At 40.0% G+C, this 24832-nt stretch overlaps 1 protein-coding gene and 1 pseudogene across 2 annotated transcripts; both read left to right on the top strand.

Moving 5' to 3' along the window:
* The first annotated feature begins 382 nt into the window (after positions 1-382).
* On the top strand, positions 383-5107 carry LOC147523136 (sec-independent protein translocase protein TATC, chloroplastic-like). The gene is made up of 5 exons (XM_086569668.1): positions 383-490; positions 651-810; positions 3685-3992; positions 4117-4407; positions 4976-5107. Exons 1-5 carry the CDS (start codon positions 383-385, stop codon positions 5105-5107), a joined length of 999 nt encoding a protein of 332 aa, XP_086425794.1.
* On the top strand, positions 4268-8703 carry LOC147523135 (uncharacterized; annotated as a pseudogene). The gene is made up of 8 exons (XR_015215745.1): positions 4268-4407; positions 4976-5797; positions 5953-6046; positions 7108-7317; positions 7592-7985; positions 8084-8275; positions 8348-8455; positions 8544-8703. The product of XR_015215745.1 is annotated as an uncharacterized LOC147523135 (transcript).
* Positions 8704-24832: the final 16129 nt, after the last annotated feature.

Here is a 24832-nt window from a genome sequence, read left to right as displayed (position 1 = left end):
ACATACCGTTGATTTGGTGTCAAACTACAAAATTGGAGATGGTCAACTCGGTCAATATTGAACTTATAAGGGTATTGTGGGTAATAGCAAAATATGTGAGATGGGTGGACGTCCATCGTTAGTCAACCAAGTCAACTCACGGTTAACTCACGGTTAGGAGGACCAAAACCTAATAAACGATAATTGTTGGACCAAAGCCTAATTACCCCATTATTAGGAGGACCAAAACCTAAAAACCCCTTAAAAAAACAAACACCTGTGGCTTATTACTAACGCCAGAAACACCGGGCAGAGCCAAAAACAGTTGCAGAGAGGGAGAAACCTGAGTATTGAAGCATTTCAAACCGTTCAAGCTCTGAAGCGAGCCAAGAAAGACGATAACATGGTCGAGCAAGTCTTTGAATCCAAAGTCAGGAGATTGTTGAAGTTTGATATGCTCGCTGTTCTTCGGGAACTCCTCAGGCAGAATGAAGCTCTTTTGGCTCTCCAGGTATTGTCCCCTTTCATACTCTTCCTTATTGACTATTTCAGTTTCGGTAAATGAGTTTGGCTTTACGGAGATTATCTATAAATTTGATTGTTTTGTTTTATAAAGTTGATTATTGCTTTAGCTCCATGAAACTTGACTGATGACATACATTTTTCGACAGGTCTTTAAAGATGTTCGGAAGGAGTATTGGTATAAGCCACAGGTGTTGGTCTATGCTGACATGATTAAGATGTTTGCAAGCAATGATTTTCTTGAAAAGGTTGAACTTCTTCTGCTCTATCTGAAGATCGAGAGGTACCATTTAGATGCTGATACCGAAGGTTTCAATGCTCTCTTTAGAACCTTGATGAATTATGGCTTTTCACCACAAATAACAAACAAGGGTACCCAACAAACAATATATAGGCTCAGACACAAATTCAGTCATCAAAATTTTATGTAATAATACCCTTAAATTAAAGGGTGTTTGTTTTTTTAATTCATTTTTCTTATTTGGTTTTTGTTTGAATAATTTTATTAGGTAATTGATTTTTAAACTTTGACTGGAGTTTTATTTTTAGTTGTATTTTAACTTGTTTTTTCGAGTTTGGGCTTTGACTTGTGGGCTTTGAACAGTGTCAATGGCTAATTTCGTAATTTCCACAGAAAAAGGGTATTTAGGACAATTCATAATCTTTGACCAGTCAACTGACGGCAACTGTTGGTTGACTCCTATTGACTGTCAAATTGGGGGGGAAATTAACTTAGAGAGAGACTTACAAAATCATGTAACGGAGTACATCTAGAGTACACACCCATCAATTATCGAAAAAAAAAAGAATACAATCCCATCTAAAGTTGCTGAAGGCAACTCAAAGTCTCAACTTGATCCCACATTTATATCAAGCACAAAGTGATAATTTCAAAGAAACAGAGTTTGCTATGCAATTCATTAGAAGAAAACAAATCCATTTTAATAAAGTTATCATGGACTAAATGTACACTTTGGCACCTCAGAACTTCCATGCAAGGGAAGTGAAACCCAGATGGGAATGATGTAAGAAGGAACTCAGCTATGCGAAGGTGACAAGCATGTGGCGTAAAGTTAATTTGCAGCTGATAAAGCTGCAAAGCCTAATCTTAGCTTAAACACACTAGCAATGTTTACATCTGGGGAAACCTGCACGGATTTCCAAGTGAGAATCCCCTAATGTAAACTATAGACTTGAATCAGGTTAGTTAGGAAATGTACTCCTAATTAATTAAGCCAATCTCTTGTAATACCTTTTCATTTCAATACAAATTGCTAGCTTAGAAAAACAAAAATCAAAGACTAAATGTACAACATACTATATATAAGACTATAACTTACCATGATTTTCTTCCTAATAGTCACTCGTTGCAATTGGGGCATATACAACTAAACAAAGCATCACAATTAACTGATTGACTTGCCAATCAAGTATCCCAGTAGAATAGTTTGGGATAAAAATAAAGCTTCCCATTCACCAATTAGTATTAACGAACCACCTGCTAAACAGTATGTGAAGAGACCCATGTTTTGTGCTTTTTGGGTTTTTTGAGTTTTTTTGGTTGATCTAACAATCGAAGAAGAATGAGGAAGAGATTCTTCATTTTTTTTCCTGTTCTTTTTGTTTGCAACGGAACATGGAAGCTAGTTTTGGCCTGGGCTCGAATGGCATGGGTTAGTAAACAAAGCCCCAACAAAAGCCCAAATATAATCAACAACTTACTGAAATATATATATACGAGCAGGTTCCGTTTACCACACTTTTTATATTATAATTTATACTACACCCCTCTACAAAATGAATTAAGGGCTAATAATTTGTGGATATGATCTACTAATCATAGATAGCATCTACACAAAAATTCATCTCATTAGGAAATCTCTAACTTAGTTAAAAATCATTGTCAACTTTGAATTTTTTTTAATGGCTCATATTATTCTATTTTACAATCATCTTTTGATATAGTTAAACATTATCAAATGAGTTGAAATTTTATAGAGGTGATCTTCATGGTTAGCTGAACACATCCACTAAAAAACTAGGTTATAATTCGCGTTATAGGTGAAGTTGCGGGACATGGTATAAACTATGGTATAAAAAGTATGATAAAAACTAAAAATAATATATATATATATATATATATATATATATATATATATATATATATATATATATATCACCTCTCTATATATTAAAACGGAATACATCTGACATGGACCGTCTATATCCTAGGTAGCACTCTCCTAGGAGAGAGTGAAGCCACGTGAATTAAACTAAACTCATCTCCTTATCAATCGAGTCCTTTTTGAATTAAACTTTCATATGGCAGTGAGTTGGGACATATAACTTATATTAGTTAGGGGCATGCACATGAGTTCTATGTCATTACACATTGGGTTTTTATGTCCCATTGATTAGGGCATCTCCAATGGGGGGTGTAAATTGTTTAAAGTGTAAAATTTACACTCTAAATGTCAAAAACATGTTTCCAATGGGGGGTGTAAATCCCAGGTGATAAGCTAATAGCTAATAGAGGGGGTGGGGAATTCCCCATCCGGCTATTAGTTAATAAACATTTCGGACGTCACTTGAAGTAACGTCCCAATCAAAAAGAAATTCGGACGTCACTTAAACACACGTCTGTTTTATTTTTATTTTAGAATTGTAACATTTGCGACGGGTAAAGACCGTCATTTATTGGTTGGCCCAGTTTTAATAAACTTCGGACGTTACTCACAAAGTGACGTGCGGTTTTTTTTTTTGTTAAACCCCTTACGACGGACTTTGACCGTCGATTTTTCTCAGTTTTTTAATTTTACAAACTCTTAAACTTTGTTGCATTGGAAACCATTTTGGAGGTGGAAACTATTAATGTGTAAGAGGGGCCATAAAATCCTAATGGCACCTATGTGGCACTTATGTGGAGGTGTATATATACACTCTCCATTGGAGATGCCCTTAGGCAATTAGCTCTCATTGAATGTGAAATTTAACAAGTGAGCGCATGCGAACGTTTTTTGCGTTGACTTGAAAAAGGGGAGCGAAACATCACTCCGTTCTGCCCGTCTCCCTCCCTCAAACGACACACAAAAACAAATTAAAACAAAAAACAAAAAACAAATAATAATAAAAATAAAAATCTCTCTCACTTCACTTCAGCTCTCATTCTTGTTTGAACTGTAGACCCTGGAGACAACTTAGAAGATGGAGCTATAGAAAATGCTGATCAAGCAGAAGGGTCAAATTCCGTTTATGATTTTCTCTATCCTAGTAAAGAGCTGCTCCCAGATGATAAAGAAATGAGCCTATTTGATCACCTTGAAGAGCTACGCCAGAGGTTATTTGTGTCGGTGTTGGCAGTGGGAGCTGCCATGTTGGGATGCTTTGCATTTTCTAAAGAACTGATAATGATCCTTGAAGCCCCTGTTAAATCCCAGGGAGTTCGCTTTCTACAACTAGCTCCTGGAGAGTTTTTCTTTACTACTGTGAAGGTAACAGTGGACAATTTCTTTTTGTCAATAATTAAAAATCAAATGTTCATTATAATGAATATTCATTTCTGTTTGCGAATTACGAAAACTCATTACTGTAATGTCTTCAATGGCACTATGGCAGGTATCTGGCTACTGTGGGCTTCTCTTAGGGAGCCCAATCATTCTGTATGAGATCATAGCCTTTGTTCTTCCAGGTCTCACGAGCTCCGAGAGAAGGTTCTTGGGGCCAATTGTTTTAGGCTCCTCGGTGCTTTTCTATGCCGGTATTTTCTTCTCCTACTCAGTTCTCACTCCAGCAGCCTTGAATTTCTTTGTCACCTATGCGGAAGGGGTGGTGGAATCACTATGGTCCATCGATCAGTACTTTGAATTTGTACTCGTGCTCATGTTCAGCACAGGCTTGTCTTTCCAGGTATGTAGCAACGTAAGATTATCATTTACCAGGGAGATTCAAAAAGGAAACAAGAATCAGTTTTCTCAGACACAGGAAAAAGAGAAATGCGGAGAGATATCCCAAAAAGATACCCGTATAAACGATAAGGTTTTTGTGGATTCCTATATCTCCAAATTATAAAAGTGAAGTACTTGTTTTGGAATCCACAAAAAAGCTGTCATTTGGATGGGCAGCTTCATGGTACCTCCACTAAGGGGCACCTCCTTCAGCATTCCTTTAAGGGAACTATGGAAATTCTTCCAAGAACATGATGTCTTTTTTCTGGAACTTGTGAACCTAATAGTCGTACAATAAGGATACATATTACAGCGTAGTTGCCTCCTTATCTAGCCAGCACAAATTTGAGGGACACATACTCATTAATTTTATTACAATAGATGTTGATTCTTTGGATATTTGTTTCTGGAGGAATCTTATTATCTTTTTACCATGATTAGAGTTGTTGGATAATTCCATCTTTTATCATCATGCAGTCACCTATTTAAGGAAATCCTCGTTTATTTAAGAGTTGTATTTCTTTTTCCAGGTTCCCGTTATACAACTTCTATTGGGACAAGTAGGTTTAGTGACCGGAGACCAAATGTTGTCAATTTGGAGATATGTTGTGGTTGGTGCAGTTGTTGTAGCAGCTGTTCTCACACCGTCAACGATCCGCTGACACAGATGCTGTTAGCAGGACCTCTTTTGGGTCTCTACTTGGGCGGTGCATGGATGGCAAAACTAACTGGACGTTAACTGGATGGTGGATGCCGCGCTGCATTACTTCATGTCAAGAACATAGTTTTCTTTTCATCAACATTGCCATATTATACACAATATGCCTGTTTACTTTGAGTATTTATCATATAGCAGATAATGTCAAATTGTTGTATTCCTTCTTGACATTGCTGTGAAAGGGGAATGGCATAAATTCATTTTATATGTAACCTAAATCTTCATATAAAATAGTAGGGACAGTAAACTTCGTTAGCATCTCTAAGTGTGGAAAAACTTTGATTTGTCCCTTTTAAGAAATTTGTTTGTTTACATACACCATCAGTGCATAGTGCATACCACCCATGCTTCCACAGTGTTTACATTCTTAAATGAAATGCGTGTATTATCTCGCATAGTCACACTCAAGATTGTGTTAAAGACGTTTTGAAATTTCACTTTGTTGGAATTATGACATATTTGTAAACTTAGAACTTTTTTTCTATTTTCTCGTTGTTCAAGCCCAATTGCATCATGGGATTGGTCCAATTATTGGGCTGGAAAAAAACAGGAAAAAAAAATGGGGAGAGCTGGAAAAAGGTACCTTACTCGAACTCTGAAATCATATACAGATGGTATTCAAGAGACTATTCAGGTAAAGCCTATTTCATAACTTATTCTTTCTTGCCTGCCCATCTTTTCAAAATTGTATTTTGAGTATTCTTTTTGTTAGAAAGTATGTTTTTTTTCCTACTTTGGATGTTGTTGTTTCTTAATATATTATTGTTATGCTTGTTTTTGTTACTGTAGTTGTTTCAAGAAGCACCTGCTTCTACACTTGATAAAGTACCATGGGAACAAGTGGTTGCAATGGCAGACCAAGTATCAAAACAGGCTACAATAGGTATTATTCTCTATTTTTTTTTTTTTTGAGAATTTGTGACTTGGGCCATTCTTTTCATATGTACTTGGAGTAATACCTTTAGTATCTGTTTGTGGGGGGTAGGTATAGAAGTAATTTTGTTCTGTACGTTGTTAATAATGAGAGGTGAGGCATGAATTTAATTGATGGTATGATGGTTGCATTTGGATTAAGTAATTAAGTGTGGCTTCTTTACTGTTTTAGTTGAGAAATTATTTGTGGGTGCGGGTTCTGCGAATGTAAGCATAGAGAAATGTGGTAGGATGTTGGGGAAGGTCTATGAGGGAAGTGCGCTATGTTGCTTATAAAGGAACGTAAATGTTGACTTTTAGCATCAGACTGTGTAGTCCCACACCACCACAATGCGCCCTCAAAGTTCCATTAGTATTCTGTTGTGAAGTGGTCATTAATTGTAGCTATTTCTTCATGGCTTTAAAGTATTCCATGGTCTCGGGCTGCTAACAAGTATCCCCATGTGTTGCTCCCAGTATAGCCTTCTCTCAGGTAAGAAAAAATCCTAGCAATAAGAAACGGTGTTATCCTGCTCTTTCCAGGACTAGTGTTCATCTTATGGAAATACCCTGGCACAACTTAGGGCCATCTCGTGTTACTACTCAAGATTACATTATTGGGTAGCGAAAAACTCGGGGACTCTCCTTATTTTATCTCACTACTTTTTATCTTATATTTTTAGCATAAAATTTAATTTGTTTTAGCATATAAATTGAGTGGGAACTTAATTTTAAAAGTATGGTAGGGAAAATCAACATAGTTATATCTCAAGTTGATTTCCCAATTGCTATTGAGCTTAGCATTGTACGTGGCATACATTTCAATCATGTTGATGAAAAAGAAAATAAAGGTAATTTCTGATGGTTCATCTTCTCCCTGTTTTATGATCACTTTCCATCTTAATTGCATATTGATTTTAGTCTTTTTAGACAACTGAGTTGGCCAGGAAAGTTACTATGTATACATGTACTTCTGGAATCAAGTCATTCCTCATGGTTGCAAGTCATTACTCATGGTTGTTTTCTATACAGCTGGGTTGCTATGGAAAGAGGCAACGACAGAATTGCAAGCACTGGAAGAAAACATGAGGGTTTACTTCAAAATGCTTCAGGGGCTCCTCCTACTTTCTCATGGGACTAAAGTTGGTACTGGACCTACTCTTTCTTCCTGTATCCATGCATCTGCAAAGAAAGTTGTTGAGTGCAGTTTAACATTTTTGAGAGAGGCAGTCTTATCGTATGGTAATATTCTCCTTCTTTGCCTGTCTTTTCAACAACATCTGATTTGTATAAATATCTGGAGATATAATGGATAGAACTGCATCTTGGTCTTTTGTTCTTCTTCTCCTTTTCTTGGGTGCTTAATTGCTTTAGCTTTTCTATAGCATTGCTACATGGTAAAAGTTTCTTCTTGTTATTTTTTTTAGATGAATGCACTTGTTGTTGTTTGCAAATTGAAAGTGTGAGACTTGTTTGTAGGAATGCGATGATTGAACTTTTAAAAATTGATGTGCAGATACTCGCAGTTTGACTCATATCCCGACACTAGCTGGCACTGTATGGGAGGCCTGTGAGTCCCTGAAGAAGACTCCCACCGCAAACTACACAGCCATTGGGTGAGGCATAACACAGGCAGCAGTATCTGTGAAGGATGTAGTGTGTGAGCTGAAGGAGCTGAAGCCAGGTAACAATGATCCAGTAGATGATGCGCTTGATAGGGCTGCTGCTGCTGAAACTTCCCATGAGTCCCACAGTAATCACAATTCAAGTGAAGATGACCTTGGTGATGATTTGAATGAAGAAGAGGTGAAGGCACCAATGAGAATCTTCGTTGGAGGATTAGGAGAGAAAGTAACAGAGGCTGATTTACAAAAGACGTTCTCTTCTCTAGGGACAGTTAAATCCATTGAGTTTGTTCCTTACCCCCGTTTTCATTTCATTTATTTACTTGTACATATCATTGCATTTAGGTTGATACTGTGTTGTGTTGGACTTGATAATATGGCAGTATAACGGATGTGTATGGAAAGGAGGGAGATTGAGACTCGAGAAGGCTAAGGAGCATTATCTAGTTCGCCTGAGGCAAGAGTGGGAAGAAGATGTTGAAGTTGCTCAGGACAACATTGACATTGCAGAAAAGCCAAAGCTCTTGACCCAAGATAAGACACAGCTTAAGATATTCTTTCCCAGGTTACACGAGGTAATTCTTATATCGTGGGTCATTTTTGACAGATTATATTAAGATATGTTGAAATTGAAATTTTTTATGCAGATTAAATCAGTAACTTATGGTGTTTCAGTTTGAACTTTGAACAAGAGATCAAAGAGGGCAGCCCATCAGAGAAAAATTGCTTCAGTTTGAACAAGAGCTCAAAGATAGGTAGAATTTGCAGGACTTGAGGTTTGCTCAATTGTTATTGGACTTTTATATGCAACAGTTCTAAGATTTTTGGTTTCAATGTAACCAGGCATGCGTTTTTGCTGTCTGGAAGTCAATTTTCTTAGGTGAACTATTTACTCGGGTATTTGATATCTTCTTTATCGTAACAGTGGATAGATTCAGGGCTTATTTGTTTGTTTGTTTATCGTAACATTATCTTGATTTAATTCAGCTAGAGAAACTGCACATATCTAGTTTTATGAGGAATAATATGGAGTGGTGGTAAATATACCTAGCAATAGCATCACCTTTCACCACAGTATTTGTTTAATTTTTGCAAATGATTGAAAAAATATAACTGCACTCCTCCGTCGTCGGTTGAACAGTTGTGACTGTTATGCTTGGTTTCGAAAGCAACCCTTTGTCACTGGTAAATATAACTAGCGTCATAATTATTCACCCGTAATACAAATTCACAAACGGTTCACTATTCTTGGCATCTAATTTTAGATGAGAAATTTGGGTAAGAGAAATCAGTAGCATAATTCTTGAAACGAACCACACTGTTGGTTCACTGGTGATCGATTTCTTGCGAAGATGATAGTATTGCCACCGAAATGTATTTTCAAAAGGAAAATTGTAGGTACCACATTGTGTTACACCACTCCCACAGCGTTTAAGCATAGAATCTCGATGCATTTGACTTGGATCACTTGCAAAAGCTACTTTACAATGGTATTTGGCATTCCATGTAATTTGAAGATGTTGTCAATGTAAACATGAGCAATGACTGAAGCACTGTAAGGACGAGAAACAGCAACAAAATGTCCTATTTAGATAGGCAATCAACAACCACCATGATAACACTCTTCCCATTTGAAACCGGTAGCCCTTCGATAAAATCCATGGAAACATCAGTCCATATTATAGTGGGTATAGGCAGAGGTTGGAGTAAACCAGGCGAAGCAACTGGTTTAGACTTATTCTTTTGACAAATATCACACGGAGCAACATAATCACGAATGAAGCGACGCATACCCCGCTAATAGAATGAACGCTTAACACGATGATAGGTTCGTAAATAGCCTGAGTGGCCTGCAGCAGCGGAATCACGGAATTCTTGCAAAATATGTGATAGCCAAGTTGAATTTGGTCCGAGCACCAAAGGGCCCTTGCACTTGAGAACTCCATTTTCATTGGTAAACTTGTCAGAATCTCCACTTCCAATCTATTGTAGCTTTACCCATGAGTCTTGTTGGACAGAAGTTTTCAAGTCTTCCAACCAAGTCATTTGTGGAAAAGATATAGCCAGAAGTTCTTGATTATCATGTTGTCTTGATAATGCATCAGCCACCTTGTTATCAACACCACGCCGATCTCATAATCATACCCAAGTAAGTTTATAACCCATTTTTGCTGTGCAGGGGTTGTTGCTTCAGCGTGTAGAAAATAGTGGTGCTATTGTAAATATTTCTACTGGGGTCAGTCTAGTGGCGCTGCACAAGGAGTTACTACCCTGGCCATTCAAGTAGAAAATCAGAATCATGTGAGGGGAGTTGAACAAGTCCAGGTAACGGCTCAACAACTCAACAACTCTATGAATGGACTACTCATAAGGAAACAGAGAGTGATGTAACAGTGCGGCAAGGAGGTGACCGCGTATCTGAAGGAGCAGTTGAACCTCTTGCCATAGCGGTTGCGACAAGCTCACTTACAGAACAAGTATTGGCCATCAGAGAAGCAGATATTGAAGGAAACTTAAATCAGAGGGGCGAACGTGTAGAACCCTCGTCGTTGCTACAGAAAGAGGTGGTGCCATAAACCCTCAAACTGCAAGCCCTAGACAAGGAAGTAACATAGGAGTGGCAAGTGCAGATGAGAGTCGTCAACATAGAGTTTTACCGGTTAACCAACTGCCGAGTAGTAGAGAACGAAATATGTATGAAGGGTTAGTTGCTAGATATGAGGACGAAGATGATGATCTCTCAGAGAATGAAACTGTAGAGAAAAAGGGATTTTTTTCTCTTTCATGTCTAGTGCGCACCTCGCCGGATGGGCGCCGACTGCTTATTTGTGACCCGTGTTTTGAGCGCGACTCAGATCCATGGGGCCGACCTCCAGTTGTTTTAGAAGCACTTTCCCGATGGCGCGACCTGCGCTCCACCAATTTTAGCCCGAAATTCACTGTTTCGGAAGCTTTTCTGAAATAGTATAAAAATAGGTTTTTTTCTGTAGAAACCTAACTTTTCCAAAACCAAGAAAGAGAGAGATTATAAGAGAGCAATTCTTCGTGATTTGAGTATTCATTCTTTGTGAGTGAATTGAGAGACTTATAATCTGTTACTCCCGACATCTAGTAAAGCTTGGAACTTCCGCTGATGTGGGCGTAGGCAAATTCTTAGAACCACGATATATCTCGCCTTGTGGTTTGTTCTTCTTTTACATTAATTGTTTTACTTTATATGCTTGTTATTTGATATTGAAGTGTTGGGATATTGCTTGGAGGTGTTGAAGTCTTGTCTATTGAGAAGGATCGATCCTTGTGTTGGATTGATCCGCTTTGTCGGGTAACGCGTGTTTCCTTGATCATATATTCACAACAATTGGTATCGGGCGTAGGTATCACGACCTAGGATTTTGAGTTTAGTGCTTTCGAAATTTGTGTAGACAAGGTGTTCGATTAAATTCCGAGGTGAATTTTTTTTTTTGGTTATTGTGTGTAACTTGAAAGATGGCTCCCAAGATGTCAAACGCAAGGTTTGAAGTAGAGAAGTTTAATGGGAAAAATAACTTTGGGATTTGGCAAGTCCAAGTAAAGGACATCCTCATCCAACAAGGTTTGCCTGAGGCTTTAAAGGGGATTAAATCTAAAGGCGGCGAAAGTATGAGTAATGATGATTGGGAAGAGTTTGATCTTCGGGCTTGTTCATCAATCCGGTTATGTCTTGCTAATGAGGTCATGTATAGTGTGATGGGAGAAAATACCGCTGGCTGTATTTGGCTCAAACTAGAGTCTATGTATATGACCAAGAGCATGACGAAACAAGATGTACCTTAAGAAGCGTCTTTATCGGTACATAATGGTCGATGGTTCAACGATGCAAGAGCACGTTAGTGAGTTCCGTCGACGCGTCTAGCGATTATTTGAATGTTGGTATGAAGATGGATGATGAGGATCAAGCGGCATGTTTAATATTCTCCTTGCCGAAAGCTATGAGCATCTAATGACTACATTCATGAACGAGAAGTCGTCGATCTTGACGAAGTTCGAAATGCACTTCTTTCTTATGAGTTGATGAAGAAGACACGCGTAGAGAATAGCATTGATGCAGGTCGGGGGCTAGTGGCAAGAGGAAATTGATGAAACGTAATTATTCAAGTAATGAGAATTCTAGGTCTAAGTCAAAGAAGCCTTTAAAACATGTACAGTGCTACAATTGCAATGAAAATGAACATTACGCAAGTAATTGTCCTCACCCGAAGAAAGAGAACAAGAGAGATGGTCAGAAGAAAGGTAAGGCAAAAATTGAGGGAAATTATGCTTCGGGCTCAAAGAGGATGAGTTCACCTACGTGTGTCCACACAAGACTATATGACCGAAAGGTGGATTCTTGATTCCGGATGTTCCTATCATATGTGCCCGAATAGAAAGTGGTTTACTTCTTATGAGAGCATTGATGGTGGTCCCATTTTAATGGGTAATGACGTTGCTTGTAAGACGGTAGAAATTGGAACTATACGAGTCAAGATGTATGATGGTGTAGTGAGGACTTTAATCGATGTGAGACATGTTCCTGAGCTAAATAAAAGTCTTATTTCTCTTAGTACCTTGGACTCCAAAGGCCACAAGTTTGTGGGCGAAGGTGGAGTCCTAAATATTGTTAATGGCTCTTTAGTTGTTATGAAGGGTAAAAAATATGGAACCTTGTATACTCGATAGGTAGTATGGTGATAAAGCGATGTAGCAAATGGGTGCATGTAGTAATGATTCGAAGTGCACTAAGATATGACATATCGTTTAGGGCATATGAGTGAAAAGGGTTTGTCCGAGTTGTCAAGCCGGCTGGCTTCTTGAAGAACTTGAAGAAGCCAAGTATGGGGTTCGTGGAGCATTCAAGCGTCTATGGGAAGCGATCGCGAGTCAAGTTCAAGTTAAGCAAGCACACGACAACAGGCATCCTTGACTATGTTCATACGGATGTTTGGGGACCCTCCAGGGTGGCTTCCAAGGGAGGTAACCGCTATTATGTCTCATTCATTGATGATCATACTCGCTATGTGTGGGTGTATATGGTGAAATCGAAAGATGAAATGTTTGAGACATTTAAGAAGTGGAAGGCAAGGGTTGAGAATCGCACAGATAGGAAGGTAATTAAAGACATTACGGTCTGACAATGGTACTGAGTATACCTATGGACCTTTCCAAGAGTTCTGTGCGCAACAGGGAATTGCCAAACACTAGATACGGTCGGGGCCACAAACAGAATGGAATGGCGAGAGGATGAATAGAACTTTGCTTGAAAGAGCAAGATGTTTATTGTCTAATGCCGGTCCCAGGCAAAGAGTATCAGGCGATGTAGTGTCCATGGCGTGTTACCTGTCTAATAGGTCACCAATTACATACATAGATTGCGGGACACCTTATGAGGTGTGGTCGTAACCCAAATTGATTATAGTATTTTCATGAAAGTGTTTGGATCGACAGCTTACTACCATGTGAGCTAGGGACGACAAAGCTAGATCCTAGAGCTAAGAAGGACATATTCTTAGGCTTGCAAATGGGATAAAGGGATATAGATTGTGGTGTCTAGAAGACCATAAGTTCCCCGGGTCACCAGAGATGTTACCTTTGATGAAACTTCCGTGTTATCTTTGATGGCAAGTAGTCCAAGTAGTCGGAATGGGGCGAGTCTCCATAGAAGTTCAAGCTACCGAGCTTGAGTTGTCCGATGCAGCAGATGACCGGTTAGATCATGATGAGGTACCAAATCATGGAACCACACAAACGAAGAAGAAAGAGCAAGAGCATCCGCGAACTTGTAGTGGCCGACCCTAGGCCACGAGACAAGTTAAAGAAGTGCACAAGTATGGGCACGAGAAGCCGGTGAAACACTATGGTCAGGTGGATTTAGTGGCATATGCACTGAATATCGAAGATGATGAGCCAGATAGCTTCAAGGAAGCTGTTAGAGATGCTCATTACAGAGATTGGTTGGTAGCTATGCAAACAGAGATGGAATCTCTTGATAAAAATCACACATGGGACCTAGTTTTATTGCCAAAGGGCAAAAGGACTATCGGCAGTAAATGGGTGTTCAGAAAGAAAGAGGTCCTTCCCCGAGTCCGACAAAGATCGGGTACAAGGCAAGAGTGGTAGCAAAGGGTTTTTCACAGAAGGAAGGAGTCGACTACAATGAGGTATTTTCCCCGGTGGTCAAACATACGTCCATTCGTGTGTTATTGAGTTTAGTTGCTCACTTCAACTTGGAGTTAGAGCAACTTGATGTGAAAACTGCTTTCTTGCATGGGGACTTGGAAGAAGAGATCTATATGAGACAACCTCGGGGTTTGTCGTTCTTGAAAGAAGATTATGTATGCAAATTGAATCGAGTCAATCATGCGGGGTTAAAGCAATCACCCGTGCAATGGTACAAAATGCTTTGACACATTCATGATGCAACATGAGTACACCCGAAGTAAGTATGACTGTTGTGTCTACTTTAGAAGGCTTCGTGGTAATGACTTCATCTATCTCCTACTTTATGTGGATGACATGCTTATTGCTTCCAAAAGCACGGTGGAGATAGACAAGTTAAAATCTCAACTTAGCTCTGAGTTTGAGATGAAAGACTTAGGTGGAGCCAAGAAGATACTGGGCATGGAGATTGACAGAGATAGGAAGAAGCGACGGATAGTTGTATCTCAGAAGAAATACCTTCAGAAAGTAATTTCTCGATTTGGTATGGAGAATGCAAAGTCGGTTTCTACACCTTTAGCTGGGCATTTTAGGCTTTCACTAAGTTCTCTTAGTTCGGATTGGAGGAACAAAAGCATATGGCTAATGTTCCTTATCGCAAGTGCCGTGGGCGCTTTTGATGTATGCTATGGTGCACACGCCCGATATTTCCGCGAGGCGATTAGTGTTGTAAGCGGTATATGGCAAATCCAGGAAGCGAAAGATTGGGAGGCGATGAAATGGGTATTAAGGTACTTGAAGGGTACCTTGGATGTGGGATTAGCTTATGGTGGAGGCACTTGTTATGTCGGTGGGTTTGTGGATTCCGATTATGCGGTGATCTAGATAGACGACGATCGACTCACTCGGTTATGTGTTTATGATGCATGGTGCACCGTTAGTTGGAAGTCTATGCTACAGCTACTGATTGTTCTATCTACTCACCGGCGAGTATATATGCGATGGCGGCAGGCGGTGAAAGAGGCACTATGGCCGAGGTCTTCTAGATGATATGGGTATTGAGCAGAACAGTGTTGCTTTCTATTGTGATAGTCAGAGTGCTATTCATTTGGCGAAGAACCAAGTTCATCATGCTCGGACCAAGCATATTGATATCCGTTATCACTTTATACAGGATGTCGTTGAGGATGGTGATGTAGCACTTGAGAAAGTGGACACCCATGACAATCCTGCTGATATGCTGACGAAAGTTGTCACCGGAGTTAAGTTCCAACACTGTTTGGACTTGCTCCAAATCCTACATGTTTGAAAGAGCCCTTTGTGGGCATGGCCCTTCGGGGCAGTTGACTGCGAGTTTTCCTTGCTGGATGTGTTCCTACTGGATGTGTTCGGCTTGGTTTTATGTGTTAAAAGCTCACCGAGGTGGAGAATGTAAAGAAAAAGGGATTTTTTTTCTCTTTCATGTCTAGAGCGCACCTGCGCCTCAGATGGGCGTGACCTGCGCTGTGACCAGTGTTTTGAGCGCACCTGCGCCTCCGATGGGCACGACCCTCCAGTGTTTTGGGCGCACCTGCGCCTCCGATGGGCGCGACCTGCGCTCCACCAATTTCAGCCCGAAATTCACTGTTTCGAAAGCTTTTCTGAAATAGTATAAAAATAGGTTTTTCTGTAGAAACCTAACTTTTCCAAAACCAAGAAAGAGAGAGATTATAAGAGAGCAATTCTTTATGAGTTGAGTATTCATTCTTTGTGAGTGAATTGAGAGACTTGTAATCTGTTACTCCGGACATCTAGTAAAGCTTGGAACTCGCAGTGTGGACGTAGGCAAATTGCCGAACCACGATATATCTTGTCTTGTGGTTTGTTCTTCTTTTACATTAATTGTTTTACTTTATATGCTTGTTATTTGATATTGAGAAGTGTTGGGATATTGCTTGGAGGGTGTTGAAGTCTTGTCTATTGAGAAGGATCGATCCTTGTATTGGATTGATCCGTTTGTTGTGGGTAACGTTGTTTCCGCAGTCATATATTCACAACAGAAACTGAGTTCTTTAGCGATAAAGTAGCACTTGTGTTGCCTAAGAGCTCATCAAGGTATGAAGTGAAGGTATGAAGTGCCTTATGAGGATCAAAATCAATGGACTACTGTAAAGCCAAAAAGAAGCAAAAGGATTCAAGAGTGTTCTTTGAGAGAAATAGAGCCTACGCTTGCAATGATGAAGAAGGTAAAATTGCTAACAAAAAAAAAGATGAGACGACTTGAGGAGTACACTAAAGAGTATTGGGATGATACTTTGGGACTCACTTATGTGTGTTGTGCTTACGAAGGATTCTTTTGTAACTATGAGGAAGCACATACTCATCTTAGGAAGGATCATCTTAAGATTGTTAAGGACATTGTGAGGGAGTAATATTCACATCTAATGAATATCACACACGTGTCCAACATACACAGAACTACCAACCAACCTAACATCCTCGTCCTCAGAGCTCGCTTCATAGTGACTCCACTCAGGTAAGCAACCTACTCAACTTGCACCTAGAGCGATATCACCATCGACCGAGCTCACGTACTCGGCCTGTAAGCTCGCTTCAAAGGAGCTCAAGGCGAGTAGGCGATCTCACCCCGAAGAGATCTCCATAGCGCTCGCTTCTCTCGCGCCACAACGGCTGGTAACGTAAGCCTTTACTACAACCATCAAGATCGTAGCTTCATGCACGCAGCTCATTGATCCATCATAACTCGCCTTCATTGCTCATAAGTGACATGAAGATCTAGATCTGACCTGAAGCAAGAGAGCAAGAGGTGTGGGCATCTTGCCTATATAAAGAGGATGAGGAACTACGTACGTCTGACCTGATTCAAGTCCCCCCAGAGAGAGAACTTGATACGTAGGCAGTTCGTCCATACGAACTCGGTCAATATCATATTTACACATCATCCCCCTCCCTTTCTTGAATCTGTAAGGTAAAACCAAATATAACCTTTACATTGGCGCCGTATGTGGATCGAATTACTTGAAAATTCATCTACTCAGAAGTTGCATCACTTTTAACAATCTTCTTAGATTCCTAAATTTTCAAGCCCACGAAGCATGGAAAGCCTTTAAGAACAAGTGAAGAATATGGCTACCCAAATGGAAGCCATGATCGGTAACATCACCCAATTCCGACAGGAAAATGCCACTCTCAGAACCTAGGTCGAGTCTCCCCGAACGGAGTTACCGCTGAGGGCGGGATCAATGAGGTCAACCAGCAGATCAATAGCCTCTCTCAGCAAATCGAGCAGAACAATGGAAAGAAGGATGCCACTTAGGTCGTCCATAAGATGTTGAAGACGTACCGGGCGTCACCCTTCACACTCGAGGTACTCAGTAAGCCCTCCCCTACATATTTCATTCAGCCTAGGTTCGCAATGTACGACGGCAAAGACGCGTTCTGGTCGACCGCGTGGCTCGCTTCATTCAGAGCCTCGCACTCTACAATGCGCAGGAATTCGACCACCTACAGTGCCGCTTATTCCCAGCAAGTTTAAAGGATGGAGCTCTTGATTGGTTCTACTCGTTAGGACCAAACTCCATCGACAGCTTCAAAAAGCTCATTGACCAGTTCGCCAGCCAGTACGTCCACAACAGACGTAAACAGCCGACCTGAATTCACTTTTCCAACTAACTCAGAAGAGTGATGAGTCAATTCACACCTTCCTCGGACGTTTCAAGACAGAGCTATTGTCCATGGAAAGCCGCCTCAAGGAGTCGTTCGCCACAGTAGCTTTCTCCAATGCGATCAGGAAAAACACTAAGTTATCCAGGTCGCTCATGAAAGAGCACCCTGAAACACTGGCTGAGTTGTACGTGCGAGTGGAGAAATACATCAAGCTTGCCGAAGGCCTCAAAAAAGAAAGGCTGAAGGCAGCAGGAGAAGTCGCTGCGATCTCGGATAACGCCCCATCCTCCAACAAGCGACCCAAGCAACAGAGCCAACAGACTAGCACCAGGAACCAAAGCAAAAGAGAGTTCACTATGCTAACTAGATCTCTAAGTTACATACTGGACAAGATAAAAAACACGGCTTATTACATACCTGAGGTAAAACGCCCAGAGGACACACCAGGAATGCCGTACTGCGCTTTTCATAAAGCAAAGTGTCACGAGACTAACGAATGTCCGGGGCTAAAAAGCTACCTTCAAGACCTCATCGAGGCAGGGCATATCAAACACTACACTGATATACCTGATGGCAACCTGCGCCACAAACTCATGGCTCGCAGGGAGCGAAGCCGAACTCTGCCACGACCAACCGACAGAGCTCGTTCTCATGCTAGAAGATGTTCAAAGGAGCGATCACGTCACGAGTGTCGCCAGCACTCCTCTAACAGAGACACCGATAGAACAATCAATATGATCACCTTCCAGGACGACTCTGTCACGTTCTCCAGAGAAAAAAGGAGACGAGTAGGTGCCCTCTAGGAAGTCTACCAGTTCTCCTCACAAGCGGCCCCCATCCCACGTACACATGGTCGCAGCTCAAGAGACATCACCTCACCGAGGCCGACCTCAACAAGGTGTGCCTCCCTCATAATGATGCCTTGGTAGTCCACGTCAGAATCAGCGATTGGACTGTCAAACGCGTCCTCATCGACCCAGGAAGCTCGTGCGATATCCTATTCTATCAAACTCTGAAGGAGATGAACATGCCCAAGTCGGTCATGATCGATCCAATAGCCCCCTTTTATGGCTTTAATGGATCACGAGCTGATCCAATAGGTGATATCATTCTACCTGTCTCAGTGGGATCGCATGAAGACAAGGTCAGCATCAACATACGCTTTAGAGTCCTGGATGTCAACTCGTCCTACACGACTATACTAGGACGTCGTTGGATCCACAAGATGCAAGCTGTCCCATCAACACTTCATCAAGTGTTGCATTTTCCTGGCCCGAGGGGCATGAAGGAGCTCCGAAGCAACCAGCTGTGTGAGGGAGTAATATTCACATCCAATGAATATCACACACATGTCCAACATACACAGAACTACCAACCAACCTAACATCCTCGTCCTCAGAGCTCGCTTCATAGTGACTCCACTCAGGCAAGCAACTTACTCAACTCGCACCCAGAGCGATATCACCATCGACCGAGCTCGCATACTCAGCCTGTAAGCTCGCTCCAAAGAAGCTCGAGTCGAGTAGGCGATCTCACCCTGAAGCGATCTCCATAGTGCTCGCTTCTCTCGCGCCACAACAGCTGGTAACATAAGCCTTTACTACAACCATCAAGACCGTAGCTTCAGGCACGTAACTCATTGGTCCATCATAACTCGCCTTCATGGCTCATAAGTGACCTAAAGATTTGGATCTGACCTGAAGCAAGAGGTGCGGGTATCTTGCCTATAAAAAGAGGATGAGGAGCTACGTCTGACATGATTCAAGTCCCCCCCAGAGAGAGAACTTGATACGTAGGCAGTTCGTCCATATGAACTCGGTCAATATCATATTTACACATCATCCCCCTCCCTTTCGTGAATCTGTAAGGTAAAACCAAATATAACCTTTACAGACATCATGACTAGGAAGTAAGATTACTATGCCTACTTTTTTAGGTTCGAATGTAGCATGGTCAATGTGTTATCTTAAGTATGTTAAGCTTGAAGCCTATTGTTATTGTTGTGTCTTCGAGTTCCTCCTTTTAATGATCTACTCTTAGGGAGGCTTTGTAAGGTTTAACTATTTGCAATATAACAGGTGGGGTTCTTCCTTAACCCTAGTTTTTTTTTTTTTTTTTAATAACACCAAAATCTAGCATTTCATAAACAATTCTCTCAATTTCATTCTTTTGGAAATGAGGGTACCGATAGGGCCTAACATTTGTTGGTTGGCCGCCTTGGACCAATTTGATCTTGTGGTCATGTAATCTTTGCAGAGGTAAGCCATGAGGAGTTTCGAAAACATCTTTGTATTGCTGGAACAATTGTTGAAGATCAGGATACTCCACTATTTGACTTTGTGAAGGAATTTCAGCAATGGAGTACAAACAACCTATCATTCCCACTTAATCGCCATTGTTCACCGGATGTTCCATGCAATGGGCACTAATAGTCTAGATAGGATTAACTTGAGAACCAGAGAGTTTAAACTCATGTCCTTTAGTCAAAAATTGCATCCACATGTGAGTAAAATCCCAAAGAATCAGACCCAAGGTGCATGGCCATTGAGCCCCCAAAACCATATCACAACCACGCACCTAACTTCAACACGTGAAAATCTGTTATGAATGTCGTGAAAATCTGTTGTGAATGTGTATAATTGTAACTTCACTGCTACTCCTGTGCACTTCCTATTACAGGAAACCCTCTCTCCATCGGCCAGCATTACATCTAAATTATCGTAAGAAGTAATTGGATAACCAAGCCTTTTTGGTAGTGTTTTGGGTAACCAAGCCTTTTTGTTAAAGTTTTGTCGAAGAAATTATGTGTGCTTCCATAATCAATTAGCACCATGATAGATTGGCCTTTAACGAAGCCCACATAGTTTGTGGAGCATGTGATCCGGCTAATGGCGTAAAGAAAAATTTCCAGTTGCTCGGCGTCAAGTTTTGGTCTTGTTCAGTGCCAAAACTAGTATTCTCCACCTCCTTTTCTTCGTCACCATCAGACCAATCTCCCTCAATCAAGAATAATCGTTTCTTCTTACAATGGTGTCACGAGCATATTTTTCGTCACAATTATAACAAAGATTCTTCTTGCGTCTTTCTGCCATTTCTTCCTGCGTCAAGTGTTTAATGGGTGGAATTGTAGGCTTTGGTCCTAAAAGACCTGGTTCATTGCTTGGTTCCACCCGGTTACGCCATTTCCTTAAACATTTTCGCGGGAAGCTTTTTCTTCTTCTTGCTAGTTTTTCTTCTTGTAAGCTTGCTAGGCCAATTGCAGACACCACATTTTGAGGTTTAAACATTTGCACATCAAATCGAATCGTAACCTGTTTCAACTTTGCGAGAGGCGTGATTATGGTCCTCAGATGGAGACAATCCAAATTTTGAAATTGATCCTTTCAGAAATTCCTGGCAGGAGAGTGGTCTAGAAGCTTTGCCCATCCATCTGAACCATTAATTGAAGTGCTTCCCCTTCTAAATGAAAAGAGACAATCGTCATGCACTGATCCAAGTCAATATGGTGATGAGAAAAAAATTGCTCGGCACAATACATACACCCACCCGTTTGGATCATCACCATCAAAGCGAGGAAAATCCAAGCGAATTACTCGCGTTCGGATACAGCCCCCTGTTATATAGAATAATTAGTCTTTTCACCACCTTCATTCCGTAGAGGAAAATTATTTTAAGACATTTGTCGAGTGAGAGTGGTAACCATATAATCGTATTTCGCATCAGGGCAAACAATTTTTGCAAGATTTTCCTATAATTTTCTTCATATTTTTTACTTTTTTTTACTTTTTAAGTAGACTTTTGAGATCTACCTCACGCAATATTTCTTTAGATAGGGAGGAACTTGCAAAACTAATTCCATATGCCATAATTAACTTTGCTCTGATACCAAATGATACGTACACATTATATAGATGAGAATTAATATTCATAATTAAGAAAAGAAGAATAAGAAAACATGATAGAAGGCATTATAATAAGGAATAGTTGAACTTCTCTATTTTATGTATTGGCCATATGGTAATATATATACACAAACACTCCTATCCATTGGAGGAGTTGGAGAAGTTTCATAACTACTCAACAGGTAAGATAACTACATTTGAATAGTATACAATACATAGGTGACTAGTTAACTATATACATACATAAGACATGGAACGATCCTATCATCCACCACCATAGTGACCGTCTTGATTCGGTTGTTATACTACTTTCCATTCTAAGGTAATCACTTTTATTTCCATCGTTGCCTTTTCTTTTCTTCATTTCTTGATTTTGATTTGAGGTAGACCTGTTTTCTTGTTTTCTTATTTTTTTCAAGAATACCCGTTTTCCATTTGTCGTTTTCTTCGGTTGTATATATGTTCAATTTGTATGTATAATTAAATGTGTTGTAGATTGGGGTGTGTGAATTGTGATTAAACACTTATATATTGAATGAAATATATTCACTCCAAAATAACATTTTTTTTCAGATATATATAATTAAACAAATTACAATAGGAGGAAAAGGGGGTAAAGCTCTCCGTTCCTAGTTCTCCTGTTGCTGGATTCTTCGGAACCGCAAGAATCCTTAGAATGAGATTCCAACTCAGCACCCTTTGAGATTTTGAAAAGAGTTGCTCTTTGGAGAGCACAGTACGATGAAAGTTGTAAGCTGGGGGGGTGGGGGGGGAGTTATTGTCTATCATTAGCCTCTATGGTAGAATCAATCGGGGAGGCCTAAGTCCACATGCATAATAAGCCACTTAAACAATCAATTGGACGTATAAAATGAAATGAAAAATTCACTCCAAAATAAATATAATATTTTACTCCCCCAAAATGTATTTTTAAACTTAATGAAGAGCACAAATAGGATTTTCATCATTTAATGACTTAATGTGGATGAATTGCATATTGCGTCCACATTAGAAGATACATGATAACAAAAGCACGCAATTTAATACAAAGTTGGCCAAAATGATCTAAAATGACCAAAATACTCTTTTTCCAAAGCCTTTTGCCACGTGTCACCTACAAAGAAAATGCGACCGTGTAAAATAACTGGGATACCCCTCAAAAATAAGGATTAGGAATTAGTTCCTACTTCCCTTAAGCTTTGTTAGGGGAGTGAAATTTAGAATAAGGTCTTTAAGTGCAAAACCCTTTTTTTTTTTAAAAAAAATATTTGCAATTTGCCTTGGCCTCGCTCAAAATTTGTCTTAGGCTGCCGACACAGTTGAAATGTTCATTGGACCAATGCATATCAAGTTATCAACAACTCCTCTTCTTATTATACTAGGATATGCCCGTGCCTACAGCCTGCGAGACCTCGACACGCCTGCCGCGCTACCTCCGACAACTCGTCGCGCCTTCGGCGCAAGGCGTACACGTGCTGAAATGCGTGCCTTCGGCATGAAACAACACGTCGCGCCTTCGGCGCAAGGCCAGCCGCGCCTTCGGCACGAAACAGTTTTTTGGGGTGAGTTTAAAAGTTTTTCTCACCTCACCCACCCCATACAAAAAAAGTGTGGACTATTTTTGGGCTGAACTTTTATAGGTTGTTGGGACTCTGGAAAAGGGGGATGTGCGTCGAGGGAGCCAAAGACGCGTATATCCGTACTGGGGTGGGGGGATGCGCGTCGGGGGCAAAGGCACACATATCTATGTCGTACGGGTGGGGGGATGCGCCGAAGGCGCGTATATATATATACTTCTCTAAAAAGTAGCTACTTAAGTTAACTTGAAATAAGTACGTAAGTAAAACTTCACATAGAAAATGAATTTAACCCTAATTTTTTGTGGATATGATATACTCACCATAATACATGATCATCTCTACAAAATTTTAACTCATTTGGAAACCTCTTACATTGGTAAAAAAATGATTGCAAAAACTCGACATTTCTGGACCGGTTGATTTCTTTTTAAATATGACAACAATTTTTATCTATGTTAGAGGTTTCCCGATGAACGGAAATTTTGTGGAGATGATATTTATGGTGAGTGCTTCATAACTACAAAAAATTAGGTTTGAATTCATTTTCTAGTTGAAGTTTTATTTACGTACTTATTTTAAGTTAACTTAAGTAGCTACTTTTTAGAGAAAAATTGTATATATATATATAATCCATGGGGGAGAGATAGAGCCACTCCCAAAATGTACAAAGTCATATCTCATCCTACCAGTTGAATTAAGGGCTGATATTTTATAGATATGATCTCCCCACCATGAATAACATACCCACCAAATTTCAGCTCATTCAAATATATCTAATCTAATCAAATGTTATTATGAAATCGGAAAATTTTGGACCGTTAGATAAACGTTCAAAATTGAACACTAGTTTTCAGAAGGTTAGACATATCCAAATAGGATGAAATTATGTAGGCATGCTATCCATTGTGAGAAGATCTTATCCACAAAAAATGAGGTCTTAATTCAATTTGTAAGTTGATGGAGTGGCTCTATCCCTCCCCTATCTATCTAATAAGATAAGGTTTTTTTTTCCCGTTACAGGCCAAAATAACACACAAAGGACAGTCCAAATCATTTTGAGCAAGATCAAACAGCTGCTGTGAAACACAATTAATTGGTAAAACCGGTGCACTGACGGAAACGGGTCTCACTTGGTTATTACGGGCTTTTCTTACATTAAGTCGCGAGTTCGAACAAGAAAAACACGAGTTTTTGTTTTTTTTCGTCTTCTTCACTCCTACTGCCCCAATAACAAAACTCTACTTTTTTCCCCACCTCTATTTCCACTCCTCTTTGGGTTTTACACTACACAATTTAATGTTTTTGACTGTCAGAGACACAAACCATCCACATCCTTCAATTCAATTTAATGGAGAAGAAAGAATGAACAGTATTGCAGAGGAGTAGCTATTGATGATGATGGAGATTGATTTTGAGGTTTTCGGTTAATTTTATTAATAAGATAGAGCACTCCAGGAGCCAATTTTTTTTTTAATGAATTGGGGTTTGAGCTTAATTAGTTGTTTTATCATAATTTAAGTGCCATGTACAATGAATCTATGTGTTTCGATCCAAGAGCACTTTCCTTTGCAATGTAACTTTCAAGAGCATTTGGCATACATACTCGAGAACTAATCCTCCTGAAGCCTCTGGGACTGAGTTGAATCCACGGCAATTTGCAAGTCAATCTGCTAAATTACTTTTCTCAGATAAATTGAATTGTAATGTTGTCTAGGAATTATAATATTTTTTTACCTATATAGTCCCAGATAAATCAAATGTGCAAAACTGAAATTGTTGTAAGAAACGAACCCATTTAGTGTTGCATTCTGCA

The sequence above is a fragment of the Coptis chinensis genome, chromosome 1 (assembly GCF_015680905.1).
Source record: "Coptis chinensis isolate HL-2020 chromosome 1, ASM1568090v1, whole genome shotgun sequence".
Lineage (NCBI taxonomy): Eukaryota > Viridiplantae > Streptophyta > Magnoliopsida > Ranunculales > Ranunculaceae > Coptis > Coptis chinensis.
Note: the sequence above shows the minus strand (reverse complement) of the source record. Positions and strands in the feature narration are given on the sequence as shown.

Bases quoted from the DNA above. Each gene is read 5' to 3' on its own strand.
- LOC147523136 (XM_086569668.1), top strand. From the start codon at position 383: ATGGTCGAGCAAGTCTTTGAATCCAAAGTCAGGAGATTGTTGAAGTTT. The intron at 491-650 runs GTATTGTCCCCT...ATTTTTCGACAG, and splicing joins AAGCTCTTTTGGCTCTCCAG to GTCTTTAAAGATGTTCGGAA. The intron at 811-3,684 runs GTTTCAATGCTC...TTTGAACTGTAG, and splicing joins TTTAGATGCTGATACCGAAG to ACCCTGGAGACAACTTAGAA.